We start from the raw sequence: 24,830 nt of genomic DNA, 5'->3' as shown, positions 1-24,830 counted from the left end.
TCATTTGTTGATCCAAATTCTACCCAGGAGTAACTTAATCCTTCCCCACACCCCCACCCACAAGGCTAGATCAGCACTTTGGGAGCCCTGCCTTAGCTCCTCTAGGCTGCTCCCTGGATAGCCTGCAGGAGTAGAATATGCCACTGTTATTTTGAATTAAGTTCTCATTATTCCTATTTTAAAAATACAGAAGCATGGGATTCTACCCCCTTCCTCCCCCAAAACACACAGTTTTCTTACTACACTGAGTCCTAATTCTAGGTGAGGGATAAAATGGTGTTTGTCTCCAATTGGTCTCCCCACTTCCTTGCCCCTCCAATCCCCAGTGAACTCAGGTCTTCCTCGACAACGCAGGACACACACACACACACACACACACACACACACACACACACACACACGCGTGCACACATGCAATCCCTACCCCCACTTCCTTTTTTCCCGTTCATTTTAAAAACCACATTCCTTGTTCTGCATTATTTCAACTGTGGGATTGGCAGTTACAAAGACCAACGATAACTAGAATTGTAATGCCCTTTCCAGTGCATTCAACCCTGGGAAGGACTTGTTCCCAGCTTCTGTTTTATCCAGAGGAAAAGTGCTTTGTGGGTTGGATTCTGTTGCTACCAAGACTTCTATGGATTGGCAGGAATTCAAATGGTTAGGGACTGCATTTAATCTCTTAATAGAAATGAGAGACTCGAAATTAAAAAAAAAAGGAATCCAAAAGAGTTGTCATGTATGTCACATCACATTTCATTCTAAATGTATAATTGGATCAATCAATAAGCATTTATTAAATGCCTGCTGTATGATAGGCACTGAAAGCATGCTAGGCTAGCCACTCTCCTTTTGTCCTGTTTGCTCCCCTCCCATCCCCTTCCCCACTGCGTAGAAAGGGAGACTTCTGTTTGTGGGGAGCGAGAGAGGAAGTGGGCTAATGGAATTGAGAGATGAGGCTGCAGGGCAAGGCTGCCTGAATAAGGTCAAGGTCTTAGAGCCTGAGACAAGAGATGCAACCTATCTCTCAGTCACTAGGAATTGAACCTGGAGGACTCAAGGGCGAGGGGTGAACAGGATGAGGGGAGGGCAGAGAGCTTTTGTCCCAGTCAGCCCTGCCCTTCCCCACATCCCTGCTTCACCTGGGATGAGCCAGTCGCTGGAAAAAACAGTGAGTGTTGTCTGACAGCCACAGGGTGCTGAATGTCTAGAAGTGTTCCTTTCCACCTGATCTAGAACCCACAGCCCTACTTTAAGAAGGAGGAACCAAACTTCAGAATGAGCTCCTGAATCTTTACATAACGACTGGTCTTCTAGATGACATGAGTCAAATACTGGCTGGGAACTATGTTATATCATCTAGATGTTATATCACCTAGACTTCTTCACCTTCTTGTAGGCCGTGTGGATAGAAAGGGTTAAATAGACAGGATCGTGCTTTCCTTGAATGGCCTTTATTTTATCTGGACATTGTCTGGGTCTAGGTGAGACTGAAGGTACACACCTACACCATAAATAGATGTCTCCCCCATTCTTATTGTCCCTTTGTGAAGGGGCTCCCAGACAGGGTAACTAGATTGGAATCCTGGTCCTGAATGATCTCAGACAAATTATTTCTCTGAGCCTCAGTTTCCTCATCTGTAAAACAGACTAGGCAACCTGTGAGGGACGTTCCAACTCTAAAGTGAAGAGTCTATGGAACATGGTATATAGTTAAGATGGCTTGTCTGTTCCTGTGGGGAGGTGGTTCCAATGTACCAAGACTGACCAAGATGGATAGCACTCAGTGACACTGAACAGGTTCAGAGGGGATGCAGGTTTTACAACAGAACTCATTCTGATTGGATAAATCCCCAAGAAACACACCCTTTATTCGGATAAACTGGCTTGGCTGCTGAGCCAGAGGTGGAGCTAGGGTCATTTCCTTTCTGAGAACCATAGAGAGCTGAACCTTTGCACACTCCACACTCCAGGGTGTATTGAGAGGTACTCTCAGCTCCTGATGGGTAAATCAGCCTGTTAGCTCCCAGAGCCACCTGGTGGTTAAAAGCATTTCTACTAACATACACAGAATTCCACCAGCTGCCAAGGATGCTTCCTGTTCCATTCTGAAATTCCCAGATGCTGCTGGTGTTGAGGCTGTGTTGTCTCCATCACTCGCCCATGGAGAGTTTATTTAAAAAAAAAAAAAAGACACCAATGAATGTTTTCTTTTTATTATTGTAGAGACAGGTAATTCATTTCATGGTCTCATTGTCCAGAAATCCAGATTCCTCAGTTTCTTAGGTCTGTAGTTCATACAAGATATTAAAGCAAATTCTCTGACCGCTTTTCTAAGTCTGCACCTTGTGGCAGCAAAGTGCTGTCGATTCATTTAAATTCAACAAACATTTAATAAACACCTACTGTGTGTCAGGCACTGTGCTGGGACACTGGGGATCTAAATACAGAAATGAAAAACAGTCCCCGTTTTCTCCTGGGGGATACAAATAAACATCTAAGGAAAGACAGGATAGCCTGAGGAAGGAGTTGGCACTAACAAGTAGGAGAATGAGGAATGCTTTCTATGGAAGAAGGCACATGAGGTAAGCCTGGAAGGAGGCTGAGAGTCCTTAGCAAGATGAGGCAAAGGCCAGGAGGGAGTGCAATCCAGGGATGGGGATGAGGGAGGCCTATGCAAAGGTATAGGGGAGGAGATAGGATGTTGAGCTGAGAAAATAACAAGCCATTTTAGCTAGAAAATAGTGCACGAAGTGGAGTACTATGGGGTGTTTGGAAAGTTAGGCCAGAGCTAGACTGCACAGGGCATTATGGGTCAAGCTGAATAATTTTCATTCTATCCTAGAGAACCACTGAAGATCTGAGCTGGGAGTACAGTTACACGATCATGGGCAGATCTGGGCCTTCGTAAGATCATTGGGATAGTTGATGGACTGGAGCAGGGAAAGACGAGAAGCAGGCTGTTGAACAGTCTAGGTGAGGGCTGATGAGGGTCTAAACCAGAGTGGTGGCTATGTGAGTGGACAGCAGCAGACAGATGCAAGGGACGTTGTGGACCAACCCAAGTGAAGTAATGAAGTCAAAAGGACCGATGTAAAAGGAGGACAGCATAAATGGATTTTTCCAGGATCTGTACCCAAAGTCCCTTTGTTTTATGGAGGGGGTGAAGGATGACAACCAAAGGGCTCCTTAGAGCAAAAAGCCACCCATGGTCTGCAGAGATACAAGATTTCATCACTTAGCTCTGCACGCCTACTACCCGTTATACTTAAAATAAAAAATAAGCTTAAGAACCAGACAGATAAATATTCATCAGTGAGACGGGTCACAAAAAGTCTCATAAAACACAGTAGCCTGTTTCTTCTTGATTAGACAATTTAGTTGGTTAAAAAAAAGAGTTGTGAATTTAGCATGTTGTTAAGAAAATGCTTTGCAATATCTTAATTGAAAATTGCTTGAAAAACTGACTCCTTGTAAGTGCATTTACAAACAGCACATCTGCATGTTAGCAAAGCTCTTCTTACATCAGGGCAGGAGCAAATGAGCACAAGGAAAACGTTCTAGAAAACCAGAAATGACGTGGAAAACATCATCATCCTTTTTGTGGTTGTTTGACCCAAAACAACGTTGAGGGGCCACCAGAATGGACTGACTCAGTTATTTTTTTCCCGTAACTTTTTACAAAAATCTTAAATACACATAAACATGTAAACACTGTGCTCTCTGTGAGCAGGTACTGGGCCATGGCACCTCGTGTCTCCCACAGGGACACACAGATTCAAGTGAAACCTATTAGGTGTCAGGTTCAAAACCAGCCATCTGAAGAGTTCTCAGCCTGAGGGGCAAAGACCACCTTGCACATGTCCGAGTTTTCTTGATGAAGAGGGAATTCAGATCCTGGGATCAGTGTTTCTTTTCCTTTTTGGGAGACGTAGCCCTTGCCTGTTGAAAGTCTTTCATACCTAGTCACGTATCGCCTGCAAAATTCACATTGAAGTTACATTTCCTCACCAACATGTCTTATAGATGGCTCCTCTTCATCCCCACTATGTAATGATTTAGGGTATGTATATATATATAAAACTACTGAGTTAGGTTATATACATGTATATAAATATATATATTTAAGACCTGAAGCTTAGTCTCCAAAGTGATTTGAGATAGAGTAATTTTCCTCCATTGGATTGGATCTTGAAGTGGATAGACTTGGGGTGGTTTTGAGAGAGGAAGAGTTGTATTTGAATCTCGTCTCAGACACAAGATATATGACCCTGAGCAAGTCACAAAACTTCTCTCTGCCTCAGTTCCTTCATCAGTAAAAAGTGTTATACACCTACACATGTATACGTGTAATATATTTAAGTGTGCATGTGTGCATATATTCACAGTTATATGCACATAATCAATCAATCACACTATATATGTATACATATGTGGATGCACATACATGTACATATGTAAGCAACTCCCTCAGCCAATGCAGATTGGTCCTCCTGGCTCTACTCACTGTACCAAGCTGCCTCCCAACATATCCATATACGAAATAAATCATCAAGAAAGGACTGATTTTTCCCTCTCCTCCCTCAACAATATATGCACACACACACACACACACACACACACACACACACACACACACACAGTGCTTGCACTGCAAGCACTGGGATGCCTCAAAGCTTTGACAGCTCTCTCGTGTTTTCTGGCCCTCACTTTGTAAGCTCCCCACCTTTAGCTGGGTGTTCATGATGACTAACCCATGTGAGTCAGACAGCCCCTCAAGAATGCTATTCCAAAATAGCTTTGGAGATTCTTGGGCAGAATTCTGAACCAGTACCAGTTGCATGGCTGGGTTGGCCACTGCCATTTATCTACTTTTTGTTTTTTTAACATACTTAAAGAAATTCAACCATAGCACAAACCATTGCCCTCTTCCCTTTCAATGAGATACATGTTTCTTAGAGGAGTTGTGTGATACTTTGGGTAGACCCCACTTGACCCTTAGTTCCAAAACCAAGTGTTCAAAACAATGGAAATTTCTGGTGTGAATTTCAGTGTGGTGTACTGATAGAGAGCTGATATCTCACTCAGGAAAACCCAAAGTCAGTCCTGACTGACCCACCATCCTGGCTCTTTGACCCAGGGCAAAGATCACTTAGCCTCCTTTGCTCTAGACAACTCACTAAGAATGTAAGTGGCCAAGTAGGTACTGATGAGTTCTACATCGTTTGAGGGACTTCTTTTGTCGAGTGTCTCCCACATTACTGAATTCATAGATATGAACCAAAAGAAAAGAAAAAATCTCCCTTGCTTCTTACCTGAAGGGTGCCTCCTGTTTGTCCATTTGCATGCAGACCAAGAAGGGGTACTGTGAAAACTGCACTGTGGATATGAACTCCAGGGCTGCTTCAGTTTCTAAACTTACTTCTTGGCCAACATTCACAAAGGAGGAATCCACTGTGATGTCCCCAGTCAGTACTACAGCCACCCTTCAGATTAAGACACAACAGGAGTTAACATTTAGCAAATCTAGTGGTTGTTTTTGAGTTATTCAGTTGTGTCTGACCCATCATGTCCCCATGGACCACAGCATGGCAGGCCTTTCTGTTCTCCGCTATCTCCCAAAGTCTGTCCAAGCTTATGGTTGTTGCTTCCATGACATTCTACCCATCTCACTCTCTGCCATCCCCTTCTCCTTTTGCGTTCAATCTTTCCCAACAAGCAGCTATAATTTCTCAGTCTCAACTTGAAGAATTCAGACTCTGATGACCAAATGGAAAGGGTTAAGTTGAAGGCTGGCATCTCACAGGGCCATGTCAAGAATGGTGACAACAATCAATGCTCACTGAAAACAGGGAAAAGGGCTTTTAAAATAAATGTGGGGCTTCTCCTGACCTGCCCCTGGAAAGGTCTCAATTCCAAGCATTTACAATGTCCCAAACCCCAATTGTGGGAACTGTCAGGGAAAGGGAACTAATTGTTAAGTATGGGAAAACTAAGAGTGTATGATAGCTTATGTACCTCATTCTTACCATAGTTTCAAGAATTGCTGTTGACTTGATCTGTGATTTTAAGAGAATATAAATTCCTTTAAAGTTAGTCTTTGTATCCCAGACTCTAGCACAATGTGTCATACAACAGGTGCTTAATAAATGCTTGTTGATTAATTGAGTTTATATATTTAGGGAATTTCCAGGGAGGAACACCCCCTGCCAATATAGATCAGCTCTTTAGCATCTTAGTGTTAGAGTTTCTTGGAGTATTGAGAGGTTGAGGGACTTGCTTAGGGTCACACAATTAGTATTTTTCAGAGACAGGGTTTATTAATCTGATAGAATATAAGTTCCTTGCAGGCAGGAATTGTTTTCATTTTTGTTTCTCTATCCCTAGTGCTTAGCCCAGTGCCTCCCAATAATATGTCTTTGTTGACTGATTATTGATTCTGAGGAAAGCTCTCTATCCATAATGAGGGGTTCATTTACTGAACTCATGAAAAGAACAGACAACATTTGTGTAGGAGTGCTAATGAAAGGGGTTCCCTGATCAACTGAGTCTTTGATTGTATCTTCCTGTGGTAGAAAAGGACAAGTCTTTTGGCCTCTCCTAGAACAAAGTTTACTGATACCTTTGATGGAGGATTGCTGCAAGAAGAATTGGTTTGTAACATCTTACACCATGTACCAAGGTAAGGTCAAAATGGGCACACAATTTAGACATAAAGGGTGAAACTATAAGTAAATAAGAAGAGCAAGGAATAGTTTACCTGTCAGATCTATGGAGAAGCAAAGAATTTATGACCAAACAAGAGATAGAGAACATTATGAAATGCAAAATGGATAATTTTGATTACATTTAGTTAAAAAGTTTTTACACAAATCCAACATAACCAAGATTAGAGGGGAAGCAGAAAGCTGGGAAACAATGTTTGCAGTCAATGTCTCTGATAAAGGCCTCATTTCTAGAATATATAGAGAACTGGGTGAAATATAGAAGAATAAAAGTCATTCTCCAATTGACAAATGGACAAAGGATATGAATAGTCAGTTTTCAGATGAAGAAATTCAAGCTATTTATAGTTATATGAAGAAATGCTCTAAATCACTACTGATTAGAGAAATGCAAATTAAAACAACTCTGAGGAACCACATCATACCTATCATGGCTAACATGACAAAACAGGAAAATGATAAATACTGGAGAAGATGTGTGGAAATTGAAACACTAATGCATTGTTGGTGCAGTTGTGAACTGATCTAGCTATTCTGGAAAACAATTTGGAACTATGCCCAAAAAAGGCTATAAAACTGTGCATGCTCTTTGATCCGCAATACTACTACTAGGTCTGCATCCCAAAGAGATCATAAAAGAGGGAAAAGGACCCATACACACAACAATATTCAGAGCAGCTCTTTTTGTGGTGGCAAAGAATTGGAAATTGAGGGCATGCCCATCAGTTGGGGAATGGCTAAATAAGTTGTGGTATATGAATGTTATGGAATGATGAGCCAGTGAACTTGTATGAAAGACTTGTATAAACTGATGCTGAGTGAGGGAAGCAGAACCAGAACATTGTACATAGTAACAGCAACCTTGCATGATGACTGACTTTCTTAGACTTAACTCTTCTCAGCAATGTAATGATCTAAGACAATTCCAAAAAGACACATGATGGAAAATGCTATCCACATGCATAAAAAGAATTGGGGCGTCTGAATGCGATTGAAGCAGATTATTTTGACTGGTTTTTGTTTTTCCTTCCTCTTTCCCTTTTGTTCTGATTTTTCTCTCACAACAAGACTAATGTAGAAATATGCTTAATATGATCATACATGTACAGATTGCATGCTGTCTTGGGGAAGGGGAGAAAGTTAGAACTCAAAATCTTATAAAAGCTAGTGTTGAAAACTAAAAATAAATCAATTAATTATAAAGGAGAAGAATTGGTTTGCTCATACTCTTAGAGGACAGGCTGTTCTTTGTGCTAATCTATCAATGAGAGCCCGCAAAGCCTTATAGCCATTTTGGCTCTCCGCCTTTCAGTAAAGCTAGGATTAGACCAAGGTCACGGTGAGGTAAGCTTTTTTTAGCCAGCACCTTCTCTAGTAAGTGTGTATTTAGAGTCAATATAAAATTGCTTCTTGGAAACAGTCACCTGGATCTACTTTTTTTTTAAGGTTGAGTAACAACTGATATTTAAATAGGTATAAAATGTCATTCATTTTTCAGCTTCCTAAAGTAGAGGGGCAGAATAGACTATTTTAAAGAAAATGTATAAGCCTGGTAAATACTAGTTGTTTAGGTCAAATATTCTGTTGTCTTTTATTATATTTCAATGATTACTTTCAAAGCAAAGGGCTTTGGGGGAAACTGGGGGGAGCTCAGGCAACATGCTGCCTCTTCTCCACCATTTTGGTTCTGCGTTCCCCCAAAGCAAAGAGCTTTGGAAAGCTCTGCATAAAAATATTTCCAAAAAAGAGGTTGTATCTTCAGTGAAGATCCTACTTCAATTGTTGTGCCCTCTGGTGGCCTGTTCCTTTTTCATATCTCATTTCTAGTCATTTTTGGAGAAAGCTGGAGTGGTAGTGACCCCTTTTGGCAACCCCAATCACAGTATTTCGGTTAAGGGTAAATATTCTATTTTGGAATAGTTATCAATTCCTAGGCCAACAGTGTAAAATAGATAAAATTTTAGTTTCTACTACCCCTATCCATCTCATGCCATTCATATGTTAAAAGTCAGGGGAGATAAAAAAAAGTGAATGAGCTCTTTATTTATTTTTGGCAAAATTTGCTTGTTGGGAATGTTGTAGATAGAATTGATAGTTTAGGTACAAGTTGGATTGGATGACTTCTAGGCTCTATTCTAAATATGAGTCTTATATTCCAAAAACTAATATGGCCAATAATCATACTGATGATCTCATATACATGTTGTTTTAAATTCAGAATAAAAGTCTCTTATTAGAATCTAAGCAAATGAATCTACCTTCCTACAAAACAAAAGGTAAAGGAACTGTAAATGGAAAGATTGACAGATGTCACAATCATCTTTAAACTATGAAAATCCATAGCAAGAAAAGAGACTAACAGTGACCTATTTTCAATAAGGAAGTGAAAGAGGAATTGGCAATATGTAATAGGAATGATATGTTTAGCTGTGTAGGGGAATTTCCTGACAGTGAGCTGTTAAACACTGCAATGAGTTTCTAAGGGAAGCTGAAACAAATCCCCCTCTGTTCTACGTGATCCCCATTCTTTCATTCAGTGGTGGAGCCAAAGTAGCCCAACCTGCAGCTCCTCAGACATGACCCTATCTCCTAGCCCTCCATCTTTGCACACTATCCCTTCTCACTTTGGTCACTTAGAGTTCCTGCTTCCATCAAAATTCAGTTTGGGCAAGACCTTTTCAATGAGGCCTTTCTAGACCCCTCCTCCCCAACTGCCTTGTATGTTTGTTTATATGTATTATAAGCTACTTGAGGGCAGGGATTATTTCATGTTAGTCTTTCCCTGGTAGGTAGATGCTTAATAAATACTTATTGATTGGTTTATTCTACAATGTGCTTTAAAACTAGAATATGTTCTCAGCTGACTGAGGCAGTTTATATATTTTCATGACTAAGGGCAGGAATGTGGACAACATGATTTCTCCTGGTCACAAATAGCTCTGTAATATTAAACTTTACAATTAAAAAGCACAGCTGGTGGAGGCAAGATGGCGGAGTATAGGCAGCAACTCAGCTGAGCTCTCCCAACATTCCCCTCCAAGCAACTTTAAAATAACTCCTCAGATCAAATTTGGGAGCAGCAGAGCCAACAAGAGACAACCGAGAAGGTCTGCAGGAGAGGGCTGTGACACCAGGGTGGGCACCGGTCTCTATCGCAGTACGCTAAGACCACCGACTGATAAATGGTCAAAAGATACAAACAGTCAGCTTTTGGAAGAAGAAATCAAAGCTATCAATAGTCACACAGAAAAATGCTTTAAATCTCTACTGATTAGAAAAATAGAATTAAAATCACTGAGGTACTACATCTCACATCTACCAGAAATGGCAAAGTTTGAAGGGATAAAGAAAAATACATATACTAATAAACCATTAGTAGAGTTGTGAATATTCTGGAGAACAATCTGGAATTATTCCCCCAAAGCATAGAAGACTGTTCATACCCTTTGACTCAGCAATGCCACTGCTAGGTCTATACCCCAAAGAGATTAAGGAAAAAAATTATGGCAGCTCTTTGTGGTGGCAAAGAATTGAAAACTGAGGGGATGTCCATCAATTGGGGAACGGCTGAACAAACTGTGCTATATCACTGTGATGGAGCACTACTATGCCACAAGAAATGATGAGGTGGAGTGGCTTCAGAAAAAAATATGACAAGGCCGACATGAGCTGATGCTAAATGAAGTGAGAAGAACTAGGAGATCGTTGAGTTCAGTAACAGTAATGTGATGATGATCAACTGTGAAGGATCTGGCTACGTTAATCCGACATCACGCTAAAGGACTCATGATGAAAAATTCCTCTCCACTTCCAGAGAGAAAATCAAGAGACTCTGAGTGCAAACTGAAGTATAATATTCTCACTTTCTTAGTTTATTTTGCTTTTTATTTTTGGCAATATGGGTAAAATGGAAATTTGTTTTCCAGGATTTCACACATATAATTGATATCATTTGCTTGTCTTTTGGTGGGTTGGGGAGGGTTTGGAAAGAAGAGCACAATTTGGAAATCAAGATTTATAAAGAAAAGTGTTTAAAATAAATAATATTTTTTTAAAAAAGAAACTGTGTGGAGGCAAGAGTTAGTATATGTAGTCCAAGAAACTGCAAGGTTGCCAGTGTTACTGAATTATGCAGTATGTGGGGGATGTGGGAAGGTACGAGACTGAAAAGGCGGGAAGGGGAGAGGTTAGGAAGGGCTTTCAGTGAAAAAATAGAAGATTTTACATTTGATCCTGGGAATTATAAGGAGCCACTGGGGTTTATGAAAGGAGGAGCGGAATGACATGTTAGGTCTGTATTTTAGGAAGATCAATTTGATAGTTGATTAGAGAACAGACTGTAACGGGGAGAAATTTGGGGCAGGGAAATCCACTGAAAGGCTATAGCAATTGTGGGGTCTGAGATGACAGACCTTCAACAGAGTGATAGCCATGGCCAAGGAGAGAAGAAGGTGACCAGGAAAGATATTACAAAGGATAATGCCTAGATTTTAAGCCTTAGTGACAAGGAAGATGATGGCGTTCTCCATGGTAACAGGGGAAGGACTGGAGAGAAAGGTAAGTTTAATTTGAGACATGTCCAGTAATCAGTTGGAAAGAAAAGGTAGGGTGAGCTAAGTTGATCTGAGAATCATTAGCATAGAGATGGTAATGGAATTCACAGGAGTTGATAAGATCACCAAGTGAAATAATGGAAAAAGTGGAGGGAAAAGAGAAGATAGGGCAGAGTTTGAAGGGACATCCACAATTACTAGGCGTGACTTGGATGAAGATCCAGCAAAGGAGTCTGAGAAGGGGCAGGAAGGAGGGAAGAGGTCTTTTTTCATTAAAGTTTATTTCATCTTTTTTTGGGTTTAAACATCTACTTTTTTTCTTAAGCTAGGAACTACTATAAAGCTATTGATCAACTACATTTAAAAATATATCGTGATGTGTACTTTAAATCCTGAGTAAAGGTTAATATTTCATTTCCATGGTTCCCCGATCACAGTGTATGTTAGCATGCTCACCGGTTTTTCACTCGAGTTTTAGACTCACGATACCACAGGCTGAACTCCATTGCACCTGAAATATCAATAGCCAGACCTCCCTGGAACTCCACATTGGCTTTCAGCCCAGACTGCAACTGGATCACCTAGAAGCAGAGAAGAAGCCGCATGTTAACACACACTTTCCAAAGGCACACTTCCATCAGTCCTCCACCTTCTCCTCCCCCTTCCCCCAATGGAAAGTTGCAGCTGGAAATACTCAGAGTCAATTTTCAGAACATGGCAAAATGTTAAGTTTCCACTGGGATTCCATTTAGAATGTACATTTCCTAGTGTACAAGAAAAGGTCATATTCCCTCACTAAAAGAGGGATGAAAATAATATTTAAAAATACAAGTGATCAAATAAATTTATTTTAAGAACTGTAATATTTTTTTATTTGAGTGCCAAGAAATCTAAGACTAATGAGTGATCTATTCCTGTTTCATTGTATTCCTTTGCATAACTGTTATTAGGTTACAAGCTAGGAGAGGTAGAGATTGACTGCCATACCTAGACTTTGGCATATGCCCCAGCATATGCCACTATTCATAATATCTGAAAAATGAATGAGTTATTTCAACAAGTTTAGAATTTGGGAAGTGTAATCAGATTTTTAAAAATCTTACTGGTAGAAACATTCAATTACGAAGAATTAATAGCTCAACAAGCATCAATGAGCTATGCCCTGTGCTAGGTGCTAAGAACACGAAGACAGAATGAAACAGTCCCTGCCCTCAGTGATCTACAGGGGCAAATCTATACACATGTGAGTATACATAAAATATATTCAAAGTAAGTACAAAATAATTTGGGGAGGAGGAAGACAAGCCGTTGATGCCATGCACAGCCTCACTCTTAAGGGGTGACTTCTGGGTAAAGTACATGCTCTCTCTAGGAATGAATCACTTTTAATTTGAATGATCTAAATGATGGTTTCCTTATATAATATCCAACATCTCACCTTTGAATTCTCATTGGCTGACTCGCTGCATGGAAAGTTTTAAAACAGTCACTTATTAGGAGGAGAAAAAGTACAGAAGCCAAGAAGAGCTCCCTTCTCTTTGACACAAGATTTATTGCGCAGAGCCTGGGAGAAGAGAGATGACCAGTGACCTCTTGAGGCCCATCATCCCCACTCAAGTGCTACGTGAGCTCTGGACACCTGTGTCGTGGTGGCCAAACTGGCAGTAAGAAACACAAATTGCCAAGGTGGTGTCCAAGTTCCCGGAAAGATGATCAAGTTAGGAAAGGGTTGGCAGGGTGAATTAAAATAAAGCCACAATTATCGCTTGCTGTTTGACATCTGGCATGGCAGCAAGACAGCAGCAAAGAGTAACTGGCCTCACAGGCATTTTCCAGACTGATGCTGACCTTGCCTGAGCTCAGCAGTGTGAGGAGAGACCTAAGCCCTCTGGTCAGGGTCTGTAGTGGTACTTGCCTCCAATTCTTGACATAATCAGCAACAGCAAGTCAGGAAGGTGGCTGGCCCCATGTGATATAGGGGTCACTTTTAGAAGGGACAATAACCTTGGGGTGGACCAACACCAACCTCAGTTTAGACAGTCACCTAAGACCTGGAACATCCCTGCTACCAGCAAGATGACCAGCTTCTTTAGATGACTGACCTACTCGGACGAAATCCATTATCTTTTCATCCTTTGAAAAACAAACTCACCCCCCTCCCTTCACACAAATAGCCCATATTTTATTCCCTAAAGAAATATATGAAGGCCAAAACTCCCAACAAATGAGGCAGGAAATTTTAAGCAAAAGGGATAGACACCTAATCACCAAAGAACTCAAAAAGTATAATTGAGGCTTGCACCTAATTTCAGTTTAAAAGATAATTTCTGTTGAAAGTCCAAGCTTCTTGGTGCATTCACCTGCACCAAGCATCTGAGAGAGTGAAAATCCCTCTATCTATGCTTAGCCTACACTATTACGATAGTTGGAGCTGAATTATAATTACTATAAAGGAATATGAATGATAATAGCCAGAGAAAATGGCAGATAATATATTCTCTCAGTCACTTCCTTCTAATTAGAGGTGCTTCCAAATCATGTCGTCTCTGGCTCATAGCATCCATCTTCTTTCCTTCGTTTCTCAGGGCTGAGCTGCCTAGATTGGAGAATGGCCTGATTCTTTCCTGGCTGTTTTATATTCATGGGACTCCCACCCTAGATGGATCACAGAGCTAGAGTGAGAAGCGACTTCAGAGGACACCTAGATCAATCCCTTTATTTTATAGCAGGAGAAACTGAGGCTGAGGCAGAGGAGGTGATTTTCCTGAGGTCACGCACTTTCTCTTTCCTCAAACTACCAATCAAGGCTTCTACCAGGACACTGGGCCTAGACAGCTGTGGGCATCTAGCCATCTGCCCTGATGTGAACTCTCCTCTCCTGCCCCTCTCTTAGCTCTTGCTTTGGGAATAATATTTAATTTGGCATTAACATCGCTAATGACAGGGCACAAGCATCTACTACCCTGTAAGTCCAATTATAATCCCTGTAACTGCCTGAGGCCAAAGTTTCTGTCCTTGGCCCCTCCTCCCTAGTATATTTTATCCCACTAGGATCCTTTGGAGGGCAAGGCCTGTATCTTTGTAACCCTATTCTGGTACGGTGCCCGACACACAGTAGATGCCTAATAAAAGCTTATTGATTTATCAAGCTTAAAATTCATCTTGTGGTATCTGAAGATACTGTTTGAAGAACAGTCAGTCTGTGATAATAGCGCTCACATTGGGTAAATACTGAATGATGAAGTTTCAAGAAAAGCTCTTCCCATGGCTATCATCCTGGCATTGACAGCGTTTAAATGTCACAAAGCTCTTATGTCACTTAAGCCACATAAAGACCCTATGAGTGGAGTATTTCCAGGCATTTGTATCTCCACTTTACAGATGAAGAGACTGTGAATCAGAGAGGTTTAGTATCTGGCTTGTGGTCACACAGTGTCAGGGGTAGGATTTAAAGCCGGGTCTCGCGGACTTCATGACCAGCACCCTACTGACTCAACACACTCTATAAGCTAGTATGCCCTTTCCAAGGAGAGATAATCTTGTTTCATTGTGGCTTTTGATGAATGTTTTAAGAGTATAGGAAATATAATGGATCCTTGAAGAACAGGTCTCCTGTGTATGAGGCATTGTGCTAAGGGCTGGAAAAACTGAGTACTAGCCTAGATCCCTGTGGTAAGACTGCCAGAAGACAATTTTCTTGATGAAAGAGATTGTGACATATTATACTGTAGTACAAAGTAATTCCCCTTTATCTTCTGAATTGTGAGAAAGCTCTTTCATACACATGACAGCACCATTTACACAGAATTCATCTAGTGCTTTAAGGTTTGCAAAGCATTTTGTAATATTATCTCATCAGATCTTCACAATCCTGGGAGGTAGGTACAATTATCATTCCCATTTTACAGATGAGGAAATGGGGGCAGGCAGAAGTGAAATGACTTGTGAGTGTCGGAGGCTAGATTTGAACTTAGGTCTTCCTAACTTCAGACCCAGCACTCTATCCACTAAGCCATCTGGTATATAGGGAATGTCTAGGATTATGGTTCTGTAAGATGCTGTGAAGGAAATAACATCTAAGCATTATTGTATTTGAGACAAAGCCTCAAATCTTTCCCAGAGAACTATATGATACAGAGGACAAGATCATGTTTTCATTACACATATTCCCCTTTATTCAATTTAGTACTAGAAGACTTGGTTCACTTTCTGACTCATCTATTCACTACCTATATGATCCTGGGTGATGTTGAGCTTTGGTTTCCTCAGATCTAAAATGGAGATAATAGTAGTACCACTACCAACCTTATGAAGTTGTTGTGCAGACCCAGCAAAGGAATTCCTGTACAGCACCGTGACATACATCATAAACATAAGCGATTCTACTACAAGAACAAACTTCCCTTGGGTACGCTTCACTACTGCACTTTGGACAGCTCCCTGCCTTGCTGACATTTGGGGAGCGGGCTCATTCCTGGCTAAGGAGAAGCTATCCACCAAGCTGATTTTGCCAGCCAGGCAGCTTACTTTGAATAGCAATACTCTGAGCACAGGAGGGCAAGCACAGGGTAATCCCATCTACCCTGCTTGATACAGCAGGGCATTTGCTGCCAAATTTTCCTTCCATGTCAGCACTTGACCTAAAACGATGTGTGCTCAAGCAACCTGGGAGCCACGAGTCGATCCATTACTGGTGTGTTCTTCAAAGTCAACGGGGCCTCAAGCAACATGCGGGCCTTACAGTCACTTGAGTCCTGCCAGAGGAGTCAGTTTGCCCTAGGGAAAGTCTGCTTATCACGCTCTGGTTTTACGAAAGGGAAGTATGTCCATCTTTCCTCCAGACTAATTTACACACTAGATTATGGCCAGGATGTGACTGACTCTATCTGGATTCAGCTCATCCATCCCCACTCACTGACTGACCTCCACTAGGTGGCATGGAACTGTCCAGAGGCTCCCTTTCTCCATTGTGGTCCCCTCCATCTCCATTCACGCTTCTGTGCCTTTTCTCCTATTTATCCTGTAATATCTTGCTTATGCATAGCTGTTTCCAAACTATCTCCTCCATTAGTCTGTGATATCCTTGAGAGTGGGCCCATTCTTTATCTTTTTATATCCTCAGCACTTAGCAAAATGCCTGGAGCACAGTAAGAGCTTAATAAATATTTGTTGATCAACAGTTCAACATGAGAGATGCCTAAGTACATTTTGGGTTGTTTTTAAAAGATGTCTGTCATCAGCACAACATTCTCACAGAGGCTGGGTTACAGGGTGAAATTCTGATATGATGAAAGAACTAATCTCAGGGAGCTAGCGTAAAACAATCTCTTGGCTTTTCTAGCTTCCAAATCCGACGATTCTAAAATAAGAGCCGATGTGTATAACTTTTAGCTGAAAGAAACGCATGGTGACAAAACAAAGGAAAGTGAAAGAATCATGCTGTTGGAAGTACCTTAGAAAACATCTATGCAATGTCTGTCACTTAACAGGTGAGGAAATGAAGATTCAGAGACTGGACTGAACTGAGGTCATGAAGAGAGAGCTATAGGGAGTGGGTGGGGGAGAGAAACAAGCATTTTTTAAGCCCCTGCTATGTGCTAGGGATTGTGTTAAATGTTTTACAAATATTGACTCATTGGAGCCTCATCACACTTCCATGAGATAGGTACTATTATTGCCTGAAAATAGAACTATGCTCTTCTGATTTCCAGTCCAGAGCTTTGCATTTATTTTGTTAAGCTAACAACACAAATATGCCAACAAAAATGTCCAAACAACAAAAAGAGTAAGGCTTAAAGTTCTTAAGTACATAACCCAATAACCTTCTCCATCTACATCCAGGTACGTGCTACAGCCAACTCATGCTAGATTACGAGAGCCTATTTTTAAATTTTCAGTGTATTTATACCTCGGAAGTTGTCAATCCTACAAATCAGGGCTTAATTTATGATTCTGTTAATTGTCTAGACTTAATAAAGTGATGAAAATAATTGTCAGTAATGTTAAAGAGTGTCTTATGTACACACACCCTCCCCCCACAGTCAGTTGTTAAATACTTACCAGCACATCCCTGCCTACATCTATGATATGGTACCATGAAGGCTGCTCTTAAAATTGTCAGACTAAATGAGTCATGAATTTGAACTGGTACACTTCAAAAATATTTTTGGTAAAAATTTTAAGCCAAAAGGATTTTCTGAAAACCTTCTTCATCTTCTTTAATCATTAACATATCCATTCCCCAAGCACCTCTGGTAACTGAGGCTTGACCATAAGGTTTTTTGCCCTGTTGTTGAAGCACTATGTTATCAGATGTTTATAAAGTCCTTTATGAGGAAGGTGAGGATCAAGTGAATAACAAAAGGAATCCCATTCTCCATAAGTGTTCAAGCAGGAGGGGAGCCATTTGAAATGTTACTAATGTGAGTAAACTTTTTTAAAGTATTCATGAAATGTGATCCTGGGGTTAATTTTAGGACCACTGACCTCGAGCTAGAAGGTATCATGGAAACTACCTGGTCTAATCCCAAATACACAGATGAGGAAACTGAGGCCCAAGTACACACAGATATAGAGAGAGGCAGAGTTTGAACCCAGGTCCTGATGTCATAGTTAATGATTTTTCCATTCTATCAGCAAAGCCACTAGTCTAGCAAGTGTAAAGATTGGTGGCAGCAGCAGATGTGCACTTTGATGTCATCTTGTCTGGGGATCTGCCTTCAGGCCAGAATTGACTGTAAGTTCTCTTGCTTGGCAAAGCCATGGGGACAGGACAACACCATGCCTGCTTCATGACATCAAAGGTGGCTTCCTCCATATTTCTTTTGTCCTGTTAGTACTAATATTTTCTCCTTGTGCTGAAGAATGAGAAGGATATTTCTTAGTAAACGTATAAATGGGCAAGAGACTCCTCGGTACTAAATACCAAAAAGAAAAGAGACAGGAGGTGAGGACCAAGTGGAGATAGGGGTGAGGGAAGAGGCCTCATGCGTTACCTGTGAATGATCTGTCAGAAGGGTAAGTCCTTTCACCACGCTGATGGGGTCCCCAGAGGCTGACAACACTTTGGCCATCAAGTCACTGTATCCACTGAAGAAGGTAACAGGTCTCAGCTGGACATCAAACAGGATGGCAGACATGCCGGCAAAGGAATCGAGGTTCTCCTCGCCCTCATCAGGGCTGGCCGCAATTAAGGCTTCTAACCCTTGAGCTTCAAGAACCACCTAGAAAGACAGAGACTACATGGCACCCATGGCCTGGCTTCCCAAGGGGGCACAGCTCAGTGGGAGGGGGCCACGGAGAGCCCAAGGGACCACCTGAAAGGTCAAGTGTTGAGGGTCGAGGATCCTAAAGCATCCCAGGACTCTTCAGAATATCTGGCTTACGTAACTAAAGGAAATGTTAAATTTCAGTTGGAGATTAGTAAAAACAAAGATGCATTTTTTTCTATCCAACTTGATGGACTCCCTGAACTCTCTCCTGGGGTCTGAGAACTGCAGGTTAAGAACATGTGAGCTAAAGGAAGGTCTCTTGTATATGAGGAAGATTCTCTTCTCCCACAAAGAGACTTAAGGAAGGACAAAGAAAAGAACTGAGCAGAATGAGAAAGTGCTTTAGTCTATACTGGGGATATAGCATTTACTCTGCTGAGACTACAGAGCCATTGGAGTATTGAAGGACAGTTAATACAGAATCATAGATTTAGACCTGGCAGGGACCTCAGAGATTGTTGAGTACAACATACTCATTTTTCAGATAAGGAAACTGAGGCCCAGAAAGGTAAAGGAACTGGGCAAAGATCACTGGCCTTGAACTTTAGGTCACAGCATGGCTACTGAATTCATAGCTAGGATGTGAATGCATCCATATTTTCCTTTAGAAGATGAGCACCTAAACACCGCTCAGTTTCATGGGTTGAATTGCTTGAGCTGGGAACCCCATTTGCATCCCTCAAGTGTTCCAGGGATCCTGGAGAAATTTCAGCTGGAAGGTTTAAACTTAGTCTGTGTGTGAGGATCCAAAGCAGAAGAGCCCCTAGTGGGATAGGGAGGCCCAGTGGGGTAGGGGGTTGGAAGAAACTCAGTAGGCCTAATATCTTACAAGAGAGCCTCAAGTCTTAGGAACTCTGTCCGAATTTTCCCTCTGAGTGGAAAAACTTAATTTCCTTTTCTCTTTTCTTTTCATTGAGTTAGAGATAGACCTTTGCAAGGACTGAGACATGAAGAGCATTTTATAAAATGCTGTCTGCTTACTAAAACTGTATCACCTTGTGTTTGGTAATGAGTGTTCTTTCAGCCCACTGCCACGTTAGACCTGTATCCTTGTGGAGAAATGCTAGTTTTCAGATTCTTTGTGAAGGGTGCCACATGGACTTGGTGAAAAGTGAAGGGGACAATAAATGCCCAACTTCACAAGGAGGCATTTTCATCAGCATTATTCTGGACAATGAAAAGAGCCATATCTTTTGGGTGAGGCTAAAGGTCTAGAAACTGATCATCCATTGAATACTCTGTTCTACTTTTTCCATTTCTAGAAATACCATGAAAAGAACATGGATAACTTTTTAGACTTGTCAATTAAAGTAGTCAGTCTAGGAAAGTTTGGTACTCTTTGTAACATGATACCGGGAGAGGAGACACCCAAATAATTATTACTTGGGGTTCTAGCGAATTACATTAGTAGATCAAGTCAAACTTTTGTGAGAAAGGTGAGGAACAAAGGGCACAAATTATATTTTGTGATGTCAGTCTGGTCATGAATTGCTTCAAAGATTCATTTTGTTAAAATGTCAGACACATATCTAGTACATTTTCTGATGTATCATCAATCTCTTGCAGAAAATTTTACCATGGCTTAAACAGTCATCGGCAAATTTTGACCTCAGGCCAATTTTTTGGTTTGTTTAGTGAAAATGAGAATTCTCCTTTTGGAATGAGAATTACCTGACTAGCATGAAGATGAGTATCCTCCAAGTACTGAAGGATGTTCAAGTTACTTCTTCTTAAAATGCCAGAGCCAGAGTAGAGAATATCGAGGCTGTAAGTGGATGCTGAATGAGGATCACCTGACGGCAACAAAGATCCAGGTTGTAAGTCAGTAATGCTGTCCCACAGGCACAGCAAAGCAAACATACAACATTCAGACAGGAAAAGAACGAGGGGCACTGATTCAGTTACATACGTTCCACATAGCCAGTGTAGGCAGAGGAGGAGCCACTCTTGGCAAAACGGTCGTAATTGTGAACAACCATTTCCTTTAGAACTCGTCGGATCATTTTGCTGAAATAGACAAAAAGAGGAAGTTTTCATTTTAGACAAATGCAAAATGGTTCGTTTCCAAGTTAAAATTGGCTGTGCTTGAAGGAGGTAGAACAAAGGGAGAAAAAGAAAGACTCAGTCTTCCTAATGCTATTCTAAGATAAAGAAGAGGCTGGAAAGAAGGACGTGTTAGAGCTCACCTCTTCTATTCCTTTGACATTGGGAAATTAATTCACTGCAAAAGTGAAAGTTGTGAGAGGGTATCCAGTAGAAGCAGAGTCTGCTGAGGCTGATTTGGAGGCTGCATTCCATTAAGGGGATGCAACTTGTAGGAGGAAAATGAGTGTAGGATTACTGAACCCTTTGTGTGGAAGATGGACCAAAGCCAAGGTGGTCTGGACTATTGGGAGAGTGAAAGTGAGTGGCCTTTGAAGTCTGGAAGACTCAAAGTGAGTTCAAATTCTTCCTCTGGTACATGCTACTGGTATGACCTTGGGCAAGTTACTTAACCACCATGGGCCTCAGTTTCCTTATCTGTAAAATAAAGGCATTGGTAGAAGGTCCCAGCCAGGACTAACTCTATGACCTATAGACCTCTACAAGTTTTTTCTAGATCCTCTTAGGAGATGAGTGGTTAATGGAATTGCAAAGTGGAAGTATGGATTTTTTTCAAGTCTTATGTTTAGCTTTCATCTTAGGTTAGAGATGTTCACAAAGGACATGTCCTGAGAGACTATTTTCTTTTGAGTTCTCTCCATCAATTTAATTCACAGTGTTTAAAATGATAATAGCACTTTATTTCTTTATATGTTATTTATTTATACGGCACTTCAAGGTGACAAAGTGTTTTGCACACATTATCTCATAAAGCCAAGTTCAAACTCCGATCTTTCTGCCTCCAGACCAAGTGCTCTGTCCACTGCTACATTATCTAGCTTCCTAAGACTCTGAGAGCTGGATGGGGCAGGAGGAGACAGAAACCATTTAGTCCAATCCATGAATAAGACTTTCCATAAACTCCTCAATAACTGGCTGAACTATCTCTGCTTTGAAGAAACTCAATGTGGGAAAACCTGTGGCCCTAATTGTGAGGAAGCTTTTCTTTACATCAAGTCTGTTGTTTTTACCCATCACTTCTCAGTCAATGTCTTTCACCGAACCTTTAAGTGCCTATTATGTACAGGCTGTGTCGTTGGGCATTGGGCACAGCACAACGAATACATTACCAGTCCCACCCAATTCCTGTTAATGTGTATATAATCTATTCCTCTAGAGGAAGAAACTGAAGGTCAAGGAGGCTAAAATTAGCCCATGGTCCTTCAGAGAGTCAGAGGCAGAATCAAGGTCTCTTGAGACCTGCTCAGTCCCATTCTCTTTGCATTTCACTACATGGCCATACTTTGTACTTTTAAAGTTTTGTACTAGGACTGACTATGAAGACAGGCAGTGTGGTGTAGTAGATAAAGAGCTGGTCTTGGAGCCTGGAAGACCTGTGTCCAAGTCCTTCCTCTCATACAGATTATGGGCTGCAGGGCTCTGGGAAGGGTTTCCTGGGAAACGTTTAACAATTGAGAATGCAGGATCCATTTCACTGTAATTTTCATGATGAACACTTTCTCTATCATTTCCATAAGCCTAGACAATCGACAACATAAATCAAGCCCTGGTTGGTAACTTTTGAGGTTTCTGAGATGTTTACACTGAAAATGTAACAATCGCCTCTAGCTGGCTCCATTAAAGCACTAGACCAAGTGACTCAGGCAATTCTCTAAGGAAAACGTTAAACAGGGATCAGGCTACACTTCTACGGAGGTTCCTCACTGGTAATTCCCTATGCCAACAAAACCCCAGATCTGGTTCTTCCCATGCTCCCTCCACTGGATTCTCCCACCCTCACAAAGTAAGTCCTTCTGACCATGAAGCAGGCTTTCTATCCATCACACAATGCTGCCCTTCTTTATAGCCAGTCCTAGTAGAAAATGCAAAACCCCAAAGCATGGTGGGAGCCAGAGGCCTGGGTCATTGGGACACAAGAAGTCTCAGCTATACCATTGATTCACTGAAGGATCATGGAAATTTTATCACACCTTCTCTGAGATTTGCTTTTTTTCTTCTAGAGCATTGGACTCCACAAATCCTGAGGTCCCTTGGTTCACACACAAAAGACCTAAGGGAATGAATAGTGTTTATGTTTTGGGGCCTCCACCTCCCCAAAATTAGAAAGAAAGCAGAGAGAAGAGGTGGTTTAAAAACATGAACACTGTTGGGAGGCACTAGTCTACCATGCTGCTTTCCTGGCTGTCTGTCCCCAAAGCACCAGCACAAAACTAATACAGTGTGTGTGTGTGTGTGTGTGTGTGTGTGTGTGTGTGTGTGTGTGTGTGTGTGTGTGTGTGTGTGTGTGTGTGTGTGTGTGTCTATGTCTGTGTGTGTGTGTCTGGGTCTGTGCTTCTTCTCCAACCTGCTATGTATAGTCTTCAGCAGAACCTCAGTCTAGTCTCTAGTTCTGGGCAATGGGACACCACCAGCCAATGGTCCCAGACAGACAAGCGGCAGAGATACTCTACCTTGCAGGCAACTGGAAGCGCAGAATGTCCTGGACCACAGAGAGCATGTATCTGTTCATTTCTTTGGGGAGCTCACCAATAGAAAGCAGGAGGTTCTTGACTTCCATGTAAGATGGGTTGTTATTGAGGATGATGGCAGCTGCGGTGGTGCGCACTGTCTTTTCATGGACCTTCCGATTCTGATGGTAAACCCTGTTCATGATGGTCTTCACCTGGGCATGGGAAGGTCTGTTTTAGTCAGGGCAGATCTAGCTCTTTGGCACCCAGGGTTCCATTCAAGGCTAGAGGGCAGCACAGGACCTCCAGCAAGACTGGCATTTCACACCAGTTCCCTGGCACAATTCTCAAAGGATGCTTTCCTGCATCCTTTTATCCTTACCACTCTAAGTCACTATAGAAAATCCACCATGAATAAATACAGCATTGTGTGGTCACAAATGGTATTTTTTGTTTTTGCTTTTGTTTTCAGAGAGGCAGTTCGGTGGCGCAACAGATAGAGTACCTGGCACAGTCAGGATAGACTGGAGTTCGAATCCTACCTCAGACATTTATTACCTATGTTACCCTGGACAAATCACATGACTTCTCAGCTTCAGTTTACTTATTTGGAGATAATATGGAGATAATAATAGGTGACAGTATATAGCAGATAAGAGATAATAATGTGAGCATAAAATGAGAAAACTACATGTAAATGCTGGCATTTAATATTAGTCAAAAAGTGTGTGAGGTGTCTAGATGCCACCCTAGCACAATTCACTTAACTTTGGAAACCTTTGGGAAATTGAGTTTCCTCTTCTGAAAAACAGGGATATTAATAGCACCTCCCTTACAGGGTTGTGAGGATCAAATGGGAAAATATCTGTAAAGTGCTTTGTGAACTTTAAAACACTAGACAAATGGTAGCAGAGAGCCTGCTGCATGCTTAACACTGGGTCAGGCATTTGGAATCATGTTTTTTCCTTTTCTATCCCTGGCTCCTTCATTCCTTAGACTGCATCCTCAGAGACTTGGTTGCTATCCCGAGAGTCTGCTTTAGACATCAAAATCACCTGGGGAGGGTCTAGGGGGGCTAAGGAACATGATAAACTAACAGAGCCACACTTATCTGTAGCAACCACACATACACACACACACACACACAAAATAAGAGAAAAAATAAATGACAAAAATACTTAGCAAAAATTCTTTGCCTTGATGGAAAGGAAAAAGAGACCTTTGAAGCGAGTGATGTCATTTTATGGAAATTACCATAAGGAAAAAAAATATACCTGTTAATTTGCCTTGTTGGGCAACTGCAAGTACCCTTTAACCTGCCCCTGCAACACTGTTAACTACAGAGTCAGTCTTGGCTCCAGGCCTCCACCATAAGCGAGAGCCCTCTCATTTCCAGCTTCTAGGCCTTTGTACCAGAACTTGGGATCTACCTCTGCCTCCCACCCCACATTCTAGGGGAGAAAAACCACATCAACATTAGAGTTGACTTTGTGTTTATTTTGCACGCGTTATGTGTGCCCGTGTGGTATGAAAACTCCCCGAGGCCAGGGTCTGTTCTGCTTTCTGCCTTTGTATTTCCAGGGCCTAGGGCAGAAGAAGGTGCTAAATACATGCTTGTTTAACTGAACCAAATGAATCATCCCTTTGTAAGAATTGTGCATATTTAATTTTTGAATTGTCCAGGCTGTACTTCATGTTATCGGCTGTATGTAAAACAGGCCCAGGGACACA

At 41.5% G+C, this 24,830-nt stretch overlaps 1 protein-coding gene across 1 annotated transcript in view; it reads right to left on the bottom strand.

The window, feature by feature from the left end:
- Positions 1-2,200: 2,200 nt before the first annotated feature.
- Positions 2,201-24,830, bottom strand: part of MTTP (microsomal triglyceride transfer protein) — a 62,988-nt gene continuing 40,358 nt past the window's right edge. The window contains exons 12-18 of the mRNA XM_072624212.1: positions 23,103-23,314; positions 20,459-20,556; positions 20,221-20,342; positions 18,274-18,501; positions 11,735-11,859; positions 5,316-5,486; positions 2,201-3,977 (exon numbers count right to left, since the gene is read on the bottom strand). Of these exons, the coding sequence (XP_072480313.1) occupies positions 3,806-3,977; positions 5,316-5,486; positions 11,735-11,859; positions 18,274-18,501; positions 20,221-20,342; positions 20,459-20,556; positions 23,103-23,314 (1,128 nt within the window). The 3' untranslated portion in view covers positions 2,201-3,805. The remainder of the gene's footprint in view (positions 3,978-5,315; positions 5,487-11,734; positions 11,860-18,273; positions 18,502-20,220; positions 20,343-20,458; positions 20,557-23,102; positions 23,315-24,830) is intronic.

The sequence above is a fragment of the Notamacropus eugenii genome, chromosome 7 (genome assembly GCF_028372415.1).
Source record: "Notamacropus eugenii isolate mMacEug1 chromosome 7, mMacEug1.pri_v2, whole genome shotgun sequence".
Taxonomy (NCBI): Eukaryota; Metazoa; Chordata; class Mammalia; order Diprotodontia; family Macropodidae; genus Notamacropus; species Notamacropus eugenii.
The sequence above is the reverse complement of the archived record's forward strand: the minus strand, read 5'-3'. Positions and strand labels throughout refer to the sequence as shown.